Genomic DNA, 18,539 nt, shown 5'->3' with positions numbered 1-18,539 from the left:
ATCCAATATTTATTTTGTTTTATTTAGTTTTTGATTGTTTTATTTATGCTTTTTTTGTGGCTATATATACAACTGTATAGATGTTAATTTTTGAAGAAGAAATTAATCCTTTATTATGCATGCACAGATGCATTAAATTGATCAAAAGTGGCAGTAAAGAAAAAAAATGATCACAAATGACACGGATATTAAGCAGTGCAATGATGGTAATAATAATGTTGTCATGCGGTCGTGGTTGTAGTAAGAGAGCGCACGAGGAAGGAGTAAACATAGGGATACTTTAATGAATATCAACACACAGTAACCGTTGAAAATAACATTAATCCAGGACAAAGGAATGACAGAAACTGAGGGCTTATAAAGGGCAGGCAACTAAGGAGCAAATGAGATGATTAATACAACACAGGTGGGAACTAATGAAAGATAACAGACTCAGAAAACACTAGTTTATTAGTAAATAACTCATATCTCCTTACTATTTCCCCCTGTCACATTTATGGTAATTACTTTTGCCGGTGCTTTATGGCAAACTTAAGCTTATTGCGCGCATTTGAATGCAGATCTCTTCAGCTGCGCTGACGGCATGCACCATACTGCTGCGGGCGGGACAATAAACACTGTCTCGTGTTGTTTCCACCAGCACGGCAATTTTTTCATCACTAATTGATGGATGTCTCAAATATAAAAATAAGGAGAAGCCTAAAATAGGCCAGAGGCCCGGCCCGTGTCTTAACCATGACGTGAAAATTGGCCTGAAGCCCGGCCCGAGGGGCGTAAAAAAGTCGGGACCCGTCGGGCCCAGGCTGAAATGCAGGGCTGTATTCTGGAGGGCGCTCTGGAGTAGCGGGCACTTGAGGGCGCTCTGGAGGAGATTCAGAGACTGGAGCCCTCCTTGGGCTATACTCGGGAACTGGAGCCCTCGGTGGGCTATACTCGGGAACAGGAGCCCTCCCTGGGCTAAACGAGGAATCAGGAGCTCTCCCTGGGCTTAACTGGGGATCAGGAGCCCTTCCTGGGCTAAACAAGGAATCAGGAGCCCTCCCTGGGCTTAACGAGGAATCAGGAGCCCTCCCTGGGCTAAACGGGGGATCTGGGAAGTGCTTACGAGGTGCTGGGACTGGAGGGTGCTCTGGAGGAGCAGGCACAGCAAGGCGCTTTCGAGGAGCGGGCACTGGAGTGAGCTCTGTGGCTGGAGCCGGCATTGGAGCGAACTCTGGGCGGGAGTGAGCCACGACCGACAGGCTTGACTTTGAAGTGGCCAGCAGGCTTGCCACAAAAACGGCCAGCGGCCTTGACTTCGCAGCGGCCGGTGTGCTAGACTTGGGAACGGCCGGCGGGTTGGAGAAAGCCGCGGCCGGCGGGCTTGACTGAGGAACGGCCGGCAGAGGAGTCCCGGATCAGGATCGGAGGCTCTCCAGACACCGGATTACTGCCTCCTTCCAGTCGAGGTTGGTGGTGTCTGGGAGCTCCGCGGGGCGATGGTAAGTAATCCCGATCCGGAACAGCATCACGAGGGTTTCCCCCTCGAGGGAGCTGGCGAGGGCGAGTGGCACGAACACCCTCGCGTATACGATCAGGTCAGGGTTCGCCTGTGCCACGGCGATTAACCTCGCTCGTTCCTCCATTTATGTCATCGTTGTTAGTGACGTGTCCTGGATTCTGTCATGCGGTCGTGGTTGTAGTAAGAGAGCGCACGAGGAAGGAGTAAACGTAGGGATACTTTAATGAACATCAGCACACAATAACCGTTGAAAATAACATTAATCCAGGACAAAGGAATGACAGAAACTGAGGGCTTATAAAGGGCAGGCAACTAAGGAGCAAATGAGATGATTAATACAACACAGGTGGGAACTAATGAAAGATAACAGACTCAGAAAACACTAGTTTATTAGTAAATAACTCATATCTCCTTACTATTTCCCCCTGTCACATTTATGGTAATTACTTTTGCCGGTGCTTTATGGCAAACTTAAGCTTATTGCGCGCATTTGAATGCAGATCTCTTCAGCTGCGCTGACGGCATGCACCATACTGCTGCGGGCGGGACAATAAACACTGTCTCGTGTTGTTTCCACCAGCACGGCAATTTTTTGAAAATTCAGCTTTGCGTCACAACAATAAATTACATTTTAACATATTAAAATAGAAAACCATTATAGTCTGCTCAAAAATCTTGAACTTCAAGTTCTGAAATCTAATTTACATTACAGAATGCAAACGTAGTGCATCAAAATTCAAAACAATGGTGACTAGAAATATTGATGTCAAACTTGAAAAATGGGTCTTGATACACCATATTTGCTTTATGGTGACTAACCAATTGAAAGTCTGTTATTTCCTCACAGAAAATTGTTATATGGCTTCTGTAGTTTTGTTGTATTTTTGTTTTTAGCTTTTTGTTTTGTTTTAGTTTTTTTTGTCATGTGTTTTTCATATTTTTTTTTCGTTTTGTTTTGTATTTAGTTTTTTGTTTTTGTTGTTTGTTTTTTGCTTTTTGTTTGACATTACAGCCCCTGGTCACTGTATTTCACTTTTACCTTGTTTGCATAAATTGTCTTATAGTTTTCTTATAGATTAGTTATAGCGTTGTGGGTAAAGATGATAGCAGTGCACCTGTGTATGATTACTGCTAACAAGTGCTACATTCAGTAATGATGTGTAAATGTTAGAAATGGGAGCTGGTGTCTTTGAAACCAGGGACATGGACTTGGAAGATAGGAAGGTGTTGCTAGGCAACAAGAGGTGCAGTTGATCTGATGAAGATCTAAAATGGTGTGATAATGAAGAATCGCGATCGCTCTCTCTGTGTCAGTAGGTGTATTTATGCATTTCATGCAGGGGACTTCACTGGTTATAAATAGACGGAGCTGTCCAGTGGGATTAGGTGGCTATGCAGCTCGAGCGCAAGCTATTGTCAGCGATACAATATCAATGTGCCAGAGATCAGCGACGGCACGGATCTTGACATGAGCATATCCTATTTACTTTGACGGATGAATGGACTGACTTCACCTCCTCTTGTTCTCATGTAGTCATCAGTGATCAGGTGCCTTTGGTTATGCCAGCCCCCTGAAACACATTATAATCTTAACATAACATAATCATAACAAAGAAGGACAGTTACTGTGACTCTGTCTGTTTTCAGGTTACCTGCTCCATTGTCTTGATAGTCTGTGTGATAACTTCACATCAGCTATGTTCAGAATGCAATACCAACTTATTTCTTATACTGGCTAATTATTTGTATTTAAAAAGAAGATAAAAAAGTAGTCATAAAGAAACCTGATTTGAATATAAACTTCAGTCATGGACAATAAACACTGTCTCGTGTTGTTTCCACCAGCACGGCAATTTTTTCATCACTAATTGATGGATGTCTCAAATATAAAAATAAGGAGAAGCCTAAAATAGGCCAGAGGCCCGGCCCGTGTCTTAACCATGACGTGAAAATTGGCCTGAAGCCCGGCCCGAGGGGCGTAAAAAAGTCGGGCCCCGTCGGGCCCAGGCTGAAATACTGGCTAATTATTTGTATTTAAAAAGAAGATAAAAAAGTAGTCATAAAGAAACCTGATTTGAATATAAACTTCAGTCATTTGTGTCTAATGTTCGGATCCCTCGGAAAGACACACTACCATTCAGAAGTTTGGATTTAGTAAAAAGTTGTTAATGTTTTTAAAAAACAAGTGTCTTATGCTCACCAAGACTGCATTTATTTGACCAAAAATACTATAAAAATGCCCAGTAATATTAGGGCTGAATCTAAATAAAACTGAAATTTATCAAATCACAAAGGCAAAAGACTTTAATAAATTAAATATATATATGCACTTCATGTTTCAGTATGAAGTGGCACTACTATATTACTTAATTCTTAAATACTATTTTTTTTTTTTACAGTGAAATATTATTTATGCGCATTTGAATGCAGATCTCTTCAGCTGCGCTGACGGCATGCACCATACTGCTGCGGGCGGGACAATAAACACTGTCTCGTGTTGTTTCCACCAGCACGGCAATTTTTTCATCACTAATTGATGGATGTCTCAAATATAAAAATAAGGAGAAGCCTAAAATAGGCCAGAGGCCCGGCCCGTGTCTTAACCATGACGTGAAAATTGGCCTGAAGCCCGGCCCGAGGGGCGTAAAAAAGTCGGGACCCGTCGGGCCCAGGCTGAAATGCAGGGCTGTATTCTGGAGGGCGCTCTGGAGTAGCGGGCACTTGAGGGCGCTCTGGAGGAGATTCAGAGACTGGAGCCCTCCTTGGGCTATACTCGGGAACTGGAGCCCTCGGTGGGCTATACTCGGGAACAGGAGCCCTCCCTGGGCTAAACGAGGAATCAGGAGCTCTCCCTGGGCTTAACTGGGGATCAGGAGCCCTTCCTGGGCTAAACAAGGAACAGTAATATTAGGGCTGAATCTAAATAAAACTGAAATTTATCAAATCACAAAGGCAAAAGACTTTAATAAATTAAATATATATATGCAAATATATATATATCATGTTTCAGTATGAAGTGGCACTACTATATTACTTAATTCTTAAATACAATTTTTTTTTTTACAGTGAAATATTATTTATTTTTATTTAGTGATAATAATAATAGTAATTAAAATAATTCAATAATAATAATATTTATTATGATTATTTATATACATTAATATATCATTTATATTCATTAAAGGGGTACTAAACGAGGAATCAGGAGCTCTCCCTGGGCTTAACTGGGGATCAGGAGCCCTTCCTGGGCTAAACAAGGAATCAGGAGCCCTCCCTGGGCTTAACGAGGAATCAGGAGCCCTCCCTGGGCTAAACGGGGGATCTGGGAAGTGCTTACGAGGTGCTGGGACTGGAGGGTGCTCTGGAGGAGCAGGCACAGCAAGGCGCTTTCGAGGAGCGGGCACTGGAGTGAGCTCTGTGGCTGGAGCCGGCATTGGAGCGAACTCTGGGCGGGAGTGAGCCACGACCGACAGGCTTGACTTTGAAGTGGCCAGCAGGCTTGCCACAAAAACGGCCAGCGGCCTTGACTTCGCAGCGGCCGGTGTGCTAGACTTGGGAACGGCCGGCGGGTTGGAGAAAGCCGCGGCCGGCGGGCTTGACTGAGGAACGGCCGGCAGAGGAGTCCCGGATCAGGATCGGAGGCTCTCCAGACACCGGATTGACGAGACAAAAACATTAAAACCCATTACAAACGAGGCATTTGTTTATATTTTAATGTATTTTAAATTTTATTTAATACATGTATGCACAGCTGAATTTTCTGCATCCATTACTTCAGTCTCACCTTCAGAGAAACTCAAGAAGCATTTCTTATTGTTAAAAACTACTGAAAACAGCTGCTTACTGTTTTTGTGGAAACCATGATAAATGTCTTTAATGTCACTTTTGGTTGGTTGATTGCATCATTGCTGAAAAAAAATTGTTTAAAGAAAAAACTTTTGACTGGTAGTATACAGGTATATATAGAAATGGTTTGCAGCCACGATAGTAACATCTGTCTAAGCATTGAAATTTTTTGTTGTTGTTTTGAATTATTACTCCGCCTTCCAGTCGAGGTTGGTGGTGTCTGGGAGCTCCGCGGGGCGATGGTAAGTAATCCCGATCCGGAACAGCATCACGAGGGTTTCCCCCTCGAGGGAGCTGGCGAGGGCGAGTGGCACGAACACCCTCGCGTATACGATCAGGTCAGGGTTCGCCTGTGCCACGGCGATTAACCTCGCTCGTTCCTCCATTTATGTCATCGTTGTTAGTGACGTGTCCTGGATTCTGTCATGCGGTCGTGGTTGTAGTAAGAGAGCGCACGAGGAAGGAGTAAACGTAGGGATACTTTAATGAACATCAGCACACAAAAAACCCATTACAAACGAGGCATTTGTTTATATTTTAATGTATTTTAAATTTTATTTAATACATGTATGCACAGCTGAATTTTCTGCATCCATTACTTCAGTCTCACCTTCAGAGAAACTCAAGAAGCATTTCTTATTGTTAAAAACTACTGAAAACAGCTGCTTACTGTTTTTGTGGAAACCATGATAAATGTCTTTAATGTCACTTTTGGTTGGTTGATTGCATCATTGCTGAAAAAAAATTGTTTAAAGAAAAAACTTTTGACTGGTAGTATACAGGTATATATAGAAATGGTTTGCAGCCACGATAGTAACATCTGTCTAAGCATTGACATTTTTTGTTGTTGTTTTGAATTATTACTCCATTATGGATCAGGAATTGGGAAGGAGAATATAGTTCTCTTTAAAGTAACCAGTGCTGATCTTCTCCACAGATCCATCTTCCCAGTCCATCCGTCATTCCGGATCATCGCTTTAGCGGAGCCGCCTCAGGTCGGGAGCACCACGCAGCAGTGGCTCGGCCCGGAGATCCTCACCATGTTCCTCTTTCACACCGTCAAACCACTGGCCAAGGCTGAGGAAACGGCTGTTATCCAGGGCATGGTCAGTCACATCACCTTCATTATGTCAAATTCAGTAATGTTTTTTATTAAATCTGCTTACACCCAACATGTTTACGAACTGCATTTTATGTTGAATCAAAATATCATATAGCTTTGATACTTGCTTTTTGGATTTGAGTCTTGTATACATTATTTTCATAACAGACGAGATGATTAATACAACACAGGTGGGAACTAATGAAAGATGATTAACTAAATGAGCAAGAAATGAACCAAATAGGGGCAAACAGGAACTAGACCGAAACGTACACGTGACAAATGTTTCTTGAGCAGCAAATCAGCATATTAACATGATTTCTGAAGGATCATGCGACACTGAAGACTGGAGTAATGATGCTGAAAATTCAGCTTTGCGTCACAACAATAAATTACATTTTAACATATTAAAATAGAAAACCGTTATAGTCTGCACAAAAATCTTGAACTTCAAGTTCTGAAATCTAATTTACATTACAGAATGCAAACGTAGTGCATCAAAATTCAAAACAATGGTGACTAGAAATATTGATGTCAAACTTGAAAAATGGGTCTTGATACACCATATTTGCTTTATGGTGACTAACCAATTGAAAGTCTGTTATTTCCTCACAGAAAATTGTTATATGGCTTCTGTAGTTTTGTTGTATTTTTGTTTTTAGCTTTTTGTTTTGTTTTAGTTTTTTTTGTCATGTGTTTTTCATATTTTTTTTCGTTTTGTTTTGTGTTTTCGCCATTATGTCAAATTCAGTAATGTTTTTTATTAAATCTGCTTACACCCAACATGTTTACGAACTGCATTTTATGTTGAATCAAAATATCATATAGCTTTGATACTTGCTTTTTGGATTTGAGTCTTGTATACATTATTTTCATAACAGATCCCAAATGTTCCCAAAGAAGCAGTGGAGCAGCTGCAACACCTGACTCACAGTCTGAGAAAATCCAACGATCCTACGGTGAGCTTTCTGATGTTAGATCCCCCAAACCTTTGAAGAACAAATCGATGCCTTCACAGCAAGGAGAGACTGTGGTCCATTCCCTGACTCCAGTGGTCCAAGAACCCTTGTTAAGTGTTCCTGTTTATACAACACATCATAAGGTTTCTTGTTTAGAAAGTGCTTACTGGTGTAAGTTAGCTCTGTCCCAGAAACCTTAAATATCCTGTTGTAATGGAGCGCATCAGCGATTGTCCTCTTTTACAGCAGCCTTAGTTAATATTTTTCCATTTTAGGGATTTAAAAAAATTCTTAAAGGGATAGTCCACCCAAAAGTGAAAATGCTCTCATCATTTACTCACCCTCAATGCCATCTCGGATGAATATGACTTGAGTACTTAAGATGAACACAAACTGAGATTCTTATAAAAATCATTCGTTTTCATGAATCCATATTATGCAAATGTACATGATCTCCAAAGGTGATGCTTTAAAAACCACACAAAGTAAACACAATGGTATTTGACACAACCTCAGTGGATGAGTTAATGTCTTCTAAAGTGAAATGATTATGCATCATGATTTACAACGTGTTGACTTAAACACTTTTCCTTATAAACCCTTTTCCCTTTAAAAGTCATTTTTGTTTTTTTGTTTTTTGTTTTGTGTGTTGTGTTTTTTGTTTGGTTTGGTTTTGAGATGAAAAGTAAAACAAAAGTTGTTTGGTGTTTTTGTGCTGTGTTCAGGCCCTGTCTCTTGCTTCTTCGTTGTCCACCAGGCAGCTGCTGAGAATCTGTCGGCGTCTTTCTCAGTATCCACAGGAGAGTGTTGCTCACGCTGTGAACAAAGCCTGTCTGTCCAGGTAGACAAACTCAAACACATTCATTCAAGCCTCAAAGTCACCACTCAGCAACTAAATAACATTCAAAATAAAACAAACTCTGCACAAGTTTGTGCTGTTTGGTTGTTACTGAGCAATATTGTTTGAAAACAGGTATTTATTTTTGATTGATGCTGCTGGTGACACTACACCTTACTATAATAAACCATGTTTATTTCCTTTTTTTTGCTTGTGAAATTCAGAAGAGACTGTGAAATGTGTGAATACAGAATGAATCATTTTTCTTGGATTTGTAGGTTTCTGCCCAGCCTGGCTCGCTCGGCTCTTCAGAAGAGTCTGGTGAACTGCTCAATAGAGGATCAGCCTGACCCAGCATCAGAACAGAGTCATCTCTACACCTGTGAGTTACAGTACAACACCATACCAGAGTTCAGACCAATGCTAAGCTAAACTCACAACTCGCATTACAGTTCCATGAGAGTTTTAATTGAATTCAACAACAGGATGTTGAATTATAATACGGAGTAATTCAACACGGTCACACAACAGGAATTTCAGTAGTCCCAAGTTTTGTAAATGCCAGAAAACTCATTTCTTTGAATTTGATTCATTCCTTTTATTTCTTCTTCCTTAAATTCAATTTCCATTCTGCATCCTGCTGAATTTGGAAAGTCATTCTTAGTTCAGTTCTGAATTGCACACATCCCCAACTTCAGTGGTTCCTCGGTAATTTTAGCCTGCAGTGATATTTTTGTCCCATTTTCCCTGCTGTCTGTAAGAGACTTTAGATTTCAGAAGTACAGTACTATGTGGTGTCTGAAAAGTGTAGATGGGAGGAAATAGACTGTTTTTGTGAAGAAAACATGTTGTGTCTCCAGGAGCTGGTCAGTGACATGGCTGAATAAGTCATCTTTGTTTGATAAAATCTCTTTTTTGAGAATCTCTCACTTTTTCTTTTTCATTTCTACTCTCCCCTGTTAGGCACAGTAAAAGATGGACTTCTGACCATAGGGAACGTCTCGGCTCCTGTGTACAGCACTGATGAGAAGATGAAGGTCCCGGATGTGCTCTTTTATGAGAACGTTCAGGTGAGCTCCTTATCTGCCCATTACCAGACAGAAACATTGTCCTCTTCTCTGCACAGTATGGGACCACAAAGCACAATAACTTCAGCCTCATGAGCTGCACTGCTAATTTAAAGGAATAGAATTCTGTCATCATTTTCTCCTTCATAAATTTAAAAACCTCTTATTAATTTTTTTTGTTGATAAAGGTTTCATTTTATGTATTTATTTGTGTGTGTGTGTGTGTGAGAGAGAAAGAGAGAGATAATTATCCCTTTAATGCAGCACAGCAAGAAAGAAAACATAAATATTAGATGAAAAACTAAACCTAAAAAAAAAAACACATGCCTAGAAGTTGCCTTGGCACTGAGATAAACTAAAATAGTTGAAGTACTAAAATTACTACTAAAACTGAAATAAACTAAATGGAAATAAAAAAAATAAAAGTTACAAAATCCAAAATTTACTAAAACGTAAACTTAAAATTAAAAATACATTTCTAAAAATAAAAGCTAATTCAAAATATCATAAATACTGTAAATATATCGTGATTAATCGTTTGACAGCACAAATATATATATATATATATATATATATATATATAGTGATTTAATATCATATTAATGGTATACTTGACAGTGTGTTATTTTGCTGAAAAATGAAAAATGTTTTTATTATAGTAATGGCTATATTTTAATGATCCAGTGAATTAAATCATTTACAGGGGCTTCATTTCATGTGATTATTACTGCTTTGTTTTTGTTTTTTGTTTTTTTGGGGTTTAAAAAACTATTTATAAGAAATTAATAAATAAAAACAGCTTCTTTACATTATTATAAATAAAACTTAAGGTACAACCAAATAACATAAAGCAGAAAAACATACAAACCTGATTTGAGGAGCCATGTTTGAATAGAATAGAATAGAATAGCAGATACAAACACACACACTAGTTGAATTCTATATTAAAACACCAAGATGCAATGCTGCTTGACGACTGTAAACAACTGACACTTACACCATATTTGCACATATACCTCATTATCCACCAGCCCTGCTTTTTATTAACATGGTCAGAAGACATGTTTGTGATTATTGCAGTTGCGGTTTCCACAATGATCACACGGGCCACCAAAAATGGTTTGGTCTGGCAATGAGGAAAGCTCAATCTGTCTCTGTCTAAGCCTTGTAAATCAACTGGGTGTTTTGCTCAAAGGTCAGATCTCAGAGAGGACCCACAAAAGAACACTGGCCAACGCACACACAAGTACAGCAAGATCTCAACAGCTTCACAGTCAGTCAGGATGTAATCATACTTCATTATTAGGGATTTGAAGGTCTTCTCACTACGGCATGTTCAGTATTCAAAGTTAAGCCTCATACTTCTCAGTCAAACCACATTGTTTCTCATCCACAGCTGGAGATATGATCATACAGACTGTTCAAACAGAATTGCAAAAATTACTGTTTTCCAAAAAGTTTCAAATACTGTTTAAAAAAAGTTTAAATAATAAATTCTAAATCAGGTGTTTGAAACATTGGACACAGTAGTGTAGCAACCATAAAATCTATTTAGCATTATATCATGCAGTAATAACAAAATTATAAAGTGTTGCCAGTGGTAACATTCAGTATTGCTGCCACACTGTATGTGTGGCATTTGGTCTCATGCTAGAGTTGCTGAGAGATGTGAGAAGAGAACGAGGGATGACCCAGATATTCCTCCCTCACTGCCACCTCTCTCCTCCCTTCAGAGGCCCAGAAAGAGGTGGAGGAAAAAAAGTTACTCTTGTCCCACTTTTCCATGACCTGCTTTTTGTCTTTCGAGCATTAGAAGGAGAAGTGCAGTAGTCCACTGAGGCAGAAATGAGGACACATCCCCCCCAATATGGCAAACTCTTGTGTCCGCTCGCATTTCTTGCGTTGTGTAATGTGTGTTTGCAGCAAACGGCATCATCCATGTGTCCTTATCATACTGAAAAAGCACTTTGTGTCTTTGCAGCCTCATAAATCGAAAACTCAATTCCTTGTGTCATATCTAGACCAGAATTCATTTCTGCTTCCTTTTATCTATTCAGCTTTTGTGTGTCTGTAAAATGTAGGTGGTGTTTTCATGCTTTACTGCAGGAGCAATATGAGGTAGATCAGGTCACATGACATACAGTGGACTACAAAAGGCTGAGACCACTTTGTGAAAAGTTTCTATCAAAAGGGATGGTTCACCCAAAAATTTAAATTACCCCATGATTTACTCGCGCTCAAGCCATCCTAGGTGTATATGACTTTCTTCTTTCAGATAAATACAATCAGAGTTATATTAAAAAAATCTCCTGGCTCTTCCAAGCTATATAATAGCTTTATAAGCTTTATAGTTTATGAAGTTTTAAATATGGATATTTTTCTTACACAAAAACATTGATTCACTTCAGAAAGCCTTTATTAACCCCCCGGAGACGTGTGGATTATTTTTATGATGGATGGATGCATTTTTTGGACTTTAAAATCTCGACTCCCGTTCACTTGCAAGAGGGCAAGCAGGAAATTTTTTTATATATCTCTGATTGTTTTCGTCTGATATAAGCACTTGTCTAACATATAAATCTGCTAATGATCTCCAGCATGGTTTCAGAAAAAAAAAATCTATTCAAAGAGTCACATGATCAATGTCATACATTTACACTACCATTCAAAAGATTGGTCAGTACGCTTTTTTTTTTTTTTTTTTAAAAGGGGTCCTATTATGCTCTTTGACAAAGTCTTGATTTTGTTTTGGTTGTGTACTAGAACAGGCTCTCATACTAGGTTGTTCGAAAAACACATTATTTTTCACATATTTTACATTATTACAACACCTCACTCCCCAGTCTGCCATGAACGGTTCGAATAGTTCCTGTATCAAATGAAGGCCCGCCTTCTGAAATACGAAATGTGCTGTGATTGGCTAGCTGGGCCAGTGTGTGTTGTGATTGGTTAGCTGGGCCAGTGTGTGCTGTGATTGGTTAGCTGGGCCAGTGTGTGCTGTGATTGGTTAGCTGGGCCAGTGTGTGCTGTGATTGGCAGCACTTGGCGCCTGGTCGGGAAATGTCATGCCTCTTACCATAGTTACTGCATGCGAGCTTCAGTGTAAATATTGCGTTAATATCAAATCAATTTGAGCGTGATTTAAACCCAGATGATTGTAACCACTCTAAGTTGGTCTGCCTTGGGAAAGCTAGCGTGTCTCTGACATAGTGATAACACTCGTTGCCTTCTCTAGTGCAGCTCAACCAGGTCTCGTCCCATTCGTCAGTATTTGTGATATCACAAATCCCGGAAAATATGCGTTGTAGTCCAAACGAGTCGTTCGTTGTAGTTTTTAAAAAGTGATTTCTGTTCAATAAAATATCTCCTTTTGAATTGGACTTTGAGTTTTGTAACTTTGCAGATCTGTTTTATGCTAAAACAGCAACATTACAGACTAACTAAAGTTGAAAAAGTGAAAAAGCATAATAAGAACTTTTTAGCAAGGGTGCATTATATTGAACAAGTGACAAAAAAAAGCTTTTATAATTATTTAAAAAAAAAAACGAATTTAAATCTATTTTCTATTTCTAATTTTAAATATATTTCAAATAAATGCTGTTCTTTTGAAATTTCTGTTCAATAAAGAATGCTGAACAAAACAAAAAATATTTGTGTATAATAATGTTTTCAAAATTGATAATTTTTTTTCTTGAGCATTAAATCAGCATATCAGAATGATTTCTGAAGGATCATGTGACACTAAAGACTAGAGTAATGATGCTGAAAATTCAGCTTTGACATCAAAGGAATACATTTTACAATATATTTAAATAAAAAACAGTAATTTGTAATAATTTTTCACAATATAATTGTTTTTACTATATTTTGACCAAGTAAATTCAGCCTTTATGAGCACAAGATACTTATTTCAAAAACATTTAAAAAAAAATCTTACCAGCCCCAAACCTTTGAACAATAGCCTAATCTTTTTTATTAGTTACCTAGAAATACCTATAATAACCACTTAGAAAAGTAGACCCAGCTGAAAAAGATGATTTTGACAGCCATGCAAGTCAAATTATAATCCTGGTTTTAACTAAATTACATATATTATTAGTGCTTTACCAAAAATAGGACTTTACATGTTGCCTTTTAAACCCTTTTGAATGCTATCCTGGTTTACTTCCATTGTAAGCGTTACTGTAACCTGGATTTTTGCTTTAAATAAAGCAGAGTTAAAAGTTGGTAATCCTTCATAACATTATTTCACCAAGAAGAGGTTACATTGTACCTTGATTGTCCCTTTCAATAACTTGTCTTTTTAAACTTTATTTATATCCAGCTTTAAAAATCCCAGAAGTCTTATATCTTGAATCCCACTGTGTTTTGTACTGCTCTCACTATAAAATATGTTTTGTCTGTTTGTTCACAGCACATGATGGTGATGCAGGACATGCTGAAGGACTTCCTGTTGGGGGAACACCTGCTTCTTGTGGGCAACCAGGTAAACGAGGATTCCCATCCTCAGGACAGCAGTCTGCAGAGACTTCTGTCCACTCCAATACCCAGAGCAGAGCAGACATACAGTGCACTAGCCCAGAGCGCTGGCATCGTGCCATGAAGCACAGCTGTGTTTGTAAAGCATCTGCCCACCAGCTACAGGGTGAACTAGAGCTCAGTGTGCCCTGCGTTGCCCAGACGCTCACCCACGCTCCGCACTAGAGACCCGAGGCTTTACTGCGTTTGTGTATGGAAAGAGAGTGGGCGTCCTGACTGCTGTCACTTCAGTTTAGATGGATGGATAGATTGATTGACCCACAGAACACATGAATGTGTGCTAGACATACGAAATGCAATAGGGGACCTGTGAATACACTAATGTTCAAAAGTGTTTTTTATGCTTTTGAAAGAACTTTCTTATGTTCATGCTCTTATGTACTCTGAAAACAAGAGTATTGTGAAAAATATTACTGTAAAGTTATCGGTCACACTTTATTTTAAGGTCCAATTCTCGCTATTAACAAACCATTAACTGCAACTTTTGCCTCAGTAAACTCCTAATTAATAGTTAGGTAGTTGTTAGGTTTAGGTATTGGTTAGGATAAGGGATATAGTATATGGTCATGCAGAATATGTGCTTTAGATTAATGACTTTAGACTAATAAACAACCGATATATTAATAATGAACATGCTAATAAGCAGCAAGTTAATAGTGAGAACTGGTCCCAATACTAAAGTGTTACTATATTATCGTGATGGCAAAGCTGAATTTTCAGCAGCATTAGAAATAAGATGAAAGAAAATAATGCATGGTCAGAATGACATGAGTAAATTACATTTTCATTCATAGGCGAGCTATTTTTTAATCCATGTTCTTACTCTGTTCACAGGGCGTTGGGAAAAACAAGATTGTTGATCGATTCTTGCATCTGATGAACAGACCAAGAGAATATCTTCAGCTTCACAGGTAAAATAAAGAAGTCCCTTGAGTTCTCCTCAAATAAAGCCCTCTCAGAAAGGAAGACCTATTATCAGAAACTACTCTCCTGTAGACTCAATTAGAACCTGGTTATGGGGCCACACCGGGAATGGCCCATATCAGCTTTTCATCATTAGTGAATGAGTGAGTAATGTATCCTCTTTGTAAATGAATAGAACAGAGACAAAAGAGAGGACACCTTTATTCATCAGAACGATAAACATCTGGACACGGATGCATCATATGAGTGTTTTCTATTAGAAGGTGAAACTTCCTTTTGCAGACTCACCGAGTTCCTGAAATAAAAAGATCTCTCTGAGGCTCGAGTGAGCTATTCTAATCCTGATAAATTAGGACACCTGTCAACAGGGCAGAGGGAACTTTTAAGTTGTACTTTTGCCTTTGAAGAACTGCAATTAAAGGAGTAGTTATCCCTTTTACCTTTAACCTTGTTCCAACCCTGCTATTATTTTTCTTTCTTCTGTGAAACACAAAAGTAGATGTATTCTTTTGATAATCCCTCTCAAAAATTGCCAAAAAGAGCAGAAAATGTTCAAAAAGCTGTAGTTTTTCTTCAGTTCTCAGTCTGATCCCCAATTAGACAAAATACTGGGGGCTCGTCCGGGATATTTTGGACTATGAGGGTTTTTCAGTAAATAAAGTATAAATGTATTGAATGAATTTGACCAACATGACATAAGCTGTTTTGTCACAGTTAAATATTCATCTGTATTTTCTAATGCCAGTATAAAGTGCTTATAACAGGGTTCTCACAGTCACTGAATGTTAAAATGCACTATCATTGAACAATTTGGCATCAGTAAGAATTAGTTTTTGTTTGTTTTAACTTTTATAATGTTGCAAATGATTTCAATAAAAAAAGACTTTCTATTCATCAAGGAATCCTAAAAAATGCACTGCATTTTCTACACAAATATTAGGCAGCATTATCAACATTGATAATAATAAAATAAATGTTTCTTGAGCAGCATATCAGAATAATTTCACAAGGATCATGTGACACTGAAGACTGGAGAAATTAAGCTGAAAATTCAGCTTTGCATCACAGGAATAAATTATATTTAAAAATATATTAAAATAGAAAACTGTTACATTAATTTGTAATAATATTTCACAATATCAGCGTTTTACTGTATTTTTAATCAAATAAATACAGCCTTGGTGAGCATAAGAGACTTCTTTCATAAAAACAAACCAAAACCATACTGACCCCAAACCTTTGAACGGTAGAGTATCTGAAATTTAAAATTGTGATTTCCAGCCCTGAAAAAGACATGTAAAAGAAACTATGCATTTTTAGTCATCCTCAGCAACGTATCTGCCTATTTCTTTGTAAGTGCAATCTGATTTGTTATCCATTTATCACAAACAACTGGAAAAGTCAAGGAAACTCATAAGATGTCACCGTGTCTCACTCATCTATAGAGGTGCAGAGGTTGATGTCATCTTGAAAGTTTCCTCTTGAAAGTTAAACCAAAGTCAAACTCACATGTGTTATGGCCTGGTTAGCGATTATGGAAATCTTAAATTAGACTAAAGTAATCACTTCAGGGATTCTCCTTTCCACTAAGCCCACAGAGATATGTGTCACATTTCAAACCTGCACAAGAACTCAACAGCGCTCTGTCCATCACACTGAATTTAGGTCAGTTTACTTTATACTTCTATAGGACCCATAAGTATGAATCCACAAATCATCTCACTCTCTAGAGATATTAGCTATGATTTAACTGTGAACAGAGTCATCTTTTACAGTACATGCATGATGTTCATGATAAACAGTCTAAGCTCTGATCTTGTATGCTTCAACAGAGACACTACAGTCCAGACTTTAACACTGCAGCCCTCTGTGAGAGATGGCATCATCATCTATGAAGACTCTCCATTGGTCAGTATTCACCTCTGACATCATGGCTCTGATTCAAACCTAGTGAGCCGCCCACACAAACATGGGTTTAGTCTCTACGTCTTTGTTCAAAAACAGGGCTTCTTTCATCTTCAGAACACAAATAAAGATATTTTTGATGAAATCCTTTCTAATCCTGCATAGACAGCAATGCAACTGACACGTTCAAGGGCCAGAAAGTTAGTAAGGACATTGTTAAAATAGTCCATGTGACATCAGTGGTTCAACCTTTATTTTATGAAGCTACGAGAATACTTTTCATGTGCAAAGAAAACAAAAATAATGACTTTATTCAACAGTTCAGGTTGAACCACTGATGTCACATGGACTATTTTAAACAATGTTGGAACATTTGGAACTAAACTCTGCAAGGCGGCAACCCTCCAGGAACTGAGTTTGACACCCCTGCTTTAATATACAGTGGGTACGGAAAGTATTCAGACCCCCTTAAATTTTTCACTCTTTGTTATATTGCAGCCATTTGCTAAAATCATTTAAGTTAATTTTTTTCCTCATTAATGTACACACAGCACCCCATATTGACAGAAAAACACAGAATTGTTGACATTTTTGCAGATTTATTAAAAAAGAAAAACTGAAATATCACATGGTCCTAAGTATTCAGACCCTTTGCTCAGTATTTAGTAGAAGCACCCTTTTGATCTAATACAGCCATGAGTCTTTTTGGGAAAGATGCAACAAGTTTTTCACACCTGGATTTGGGGATCCTCTGCCATTCCTCCTTGCAGATCCTCTCCAGTTCTGTCAGGTTAGATGGTAAACGTTGGTGGACACCCATTTTTAGGTCTCTCCAGAGATGCTCAATTGGGTTTAAGTCAGGGCTCCGGCTGGGCCATTCAAGAACAGTCACAGAGTTGTTGTGAAGCCACTCCTTCATTATTTTAACTGTGTGCTTAGGGTCATTGTCTTGTTGGAAGATAAACCTTCGGCCCAGTCTGAGGTCCTGAGCACTCTGGAGAAAGTTTTCGTCCAGGATATCCCTGTACTTGGCATTCATCTTTCCCTCGATTGCAACCAGTCATCCTGTCCCTGCAGCTGAAAAACACCCCCACAGCATGATGCTGCCACCACCATGCTTCACTGTTGGGACAGGTGATGAGCAGTGCCTGGTTTTCTCCACACATACCGCTTAGAATTAAGGCCAAAAAGTTATATCTTGGTCTCACCAGACCAGAGAATCTTATTTCTCACCATCTCACCAAACTCCATGAGGGCTTTCATGTGTCTTGCACTGAGGAGAGGCTTCCATCGGGCCACTCTGCCATAAAGCCCCGACTGGTGGAGGGCTGCAGTGATGGTTGACTTTCTACAACTTTCTCCCATCTCCCGACTGCATCTCTGGAGCTCAGCCACAGTGATCTTTGGGTTCTTCTTTACCTCTCTCACCAAGGCTCTTCCCCCCCGATAGCTCAGTTTGGCCGGACGGCCAGCTCTAGGAAGGGTTCTGATCGTCCCAAACGTCTTCCATTTAAGGAATGGAGGCCACTGTGCTCTTGGGAACCTTAAGTGCAGCAGAAATTTTTTTGTAACCTTGGCCAGATCTGTGCCTTGCCACAATTCTGTCTCTGAGCTCTTCAGGCAGTTCCTTTGACCTCATGATTCTCATTTGCTCTGACATGCACTGTGAGCAGTAAGGTCTTATATAGACAGGTGTGTGGCTTTCCAAATCAAGTCCAATCAGTATAATCAAACACAGCTAGACTCAAATGAAGGTGTAGAACCATCTCAAGGATGATCAGAAGAAATAGACAGCACCTGAGTTAAATATATGAGTGTCACAGCAAAGGGTCTGAATAATTAGGACCATGTGATATTT

At 39.0% G+C, this 18,539-nt stretch overlaps 1 protein-coding gene across 1 annotated transcript in view; it reads left to right on the top strand.

The window, feature by feature from the left end:
- Positions 1-18,539, top strand: part of vwa8 (von Willebrand factor A domain containing 8) — a 130,543-nt gene that overhangs the window by 40,517 nt on the left and 71,487 nt on the right. The window contains exons 13-20 of the mRNA XM_016231092.1: positions 6,285-6,453; positions 7,331-7,408; positions 8,134-8,249; positions 8,525-8,628; positions 9,210-9,316; positions 13,728-13,799; positions 14,687-14,763; positions 16,609-16,684. Of these exons, the coding sequence (XP_016086578.1) occupies positions 6,285-6,453; positions 7,331-7,408; positions 8,134-8,249; positions 8,525-8,628; positions 9,210-9,316; positions 13,728-13,799; positions 14,687-14,763; positions 16,609-16,684 (799 nt within the window). The remainder of the gene's footprint in view (positions 1-6,284; positions 6,454-7,330; positions 7,409-8,133; positions 8,250-8,524; positions 8,629-9,209; positions 9,317-13,727; positions 13,800-14,686; positions 14,764-16,608; positions 16,685-18,539) is intronic.

The sequence above is a fragment of the Sinocyclocheilus grahami genome, unplaced genomic scaffold (genome assembly GCF_001515645.1).
Source record: "Sinocyclocheilus grahami isolate Dianchi unplaced genomic scaffold, SAMN03320097.WGS_v1.1 scaffold383.1, whole genome shotgun sequence".
In the NCBI taxonomy this organism is placed as follows: domain Eukaryota; kingdom Metazoa; phylum Chordata; class Actinopteri; order Cypriniformes; family Cyprinidae; genus Sinocyclocheilus; species Sinocyclocheilus grahami.
Note: the sequence above shows the minus strand (reverse complement) of the source record. Positions and strands in the feature narration are given on the sequence as shown.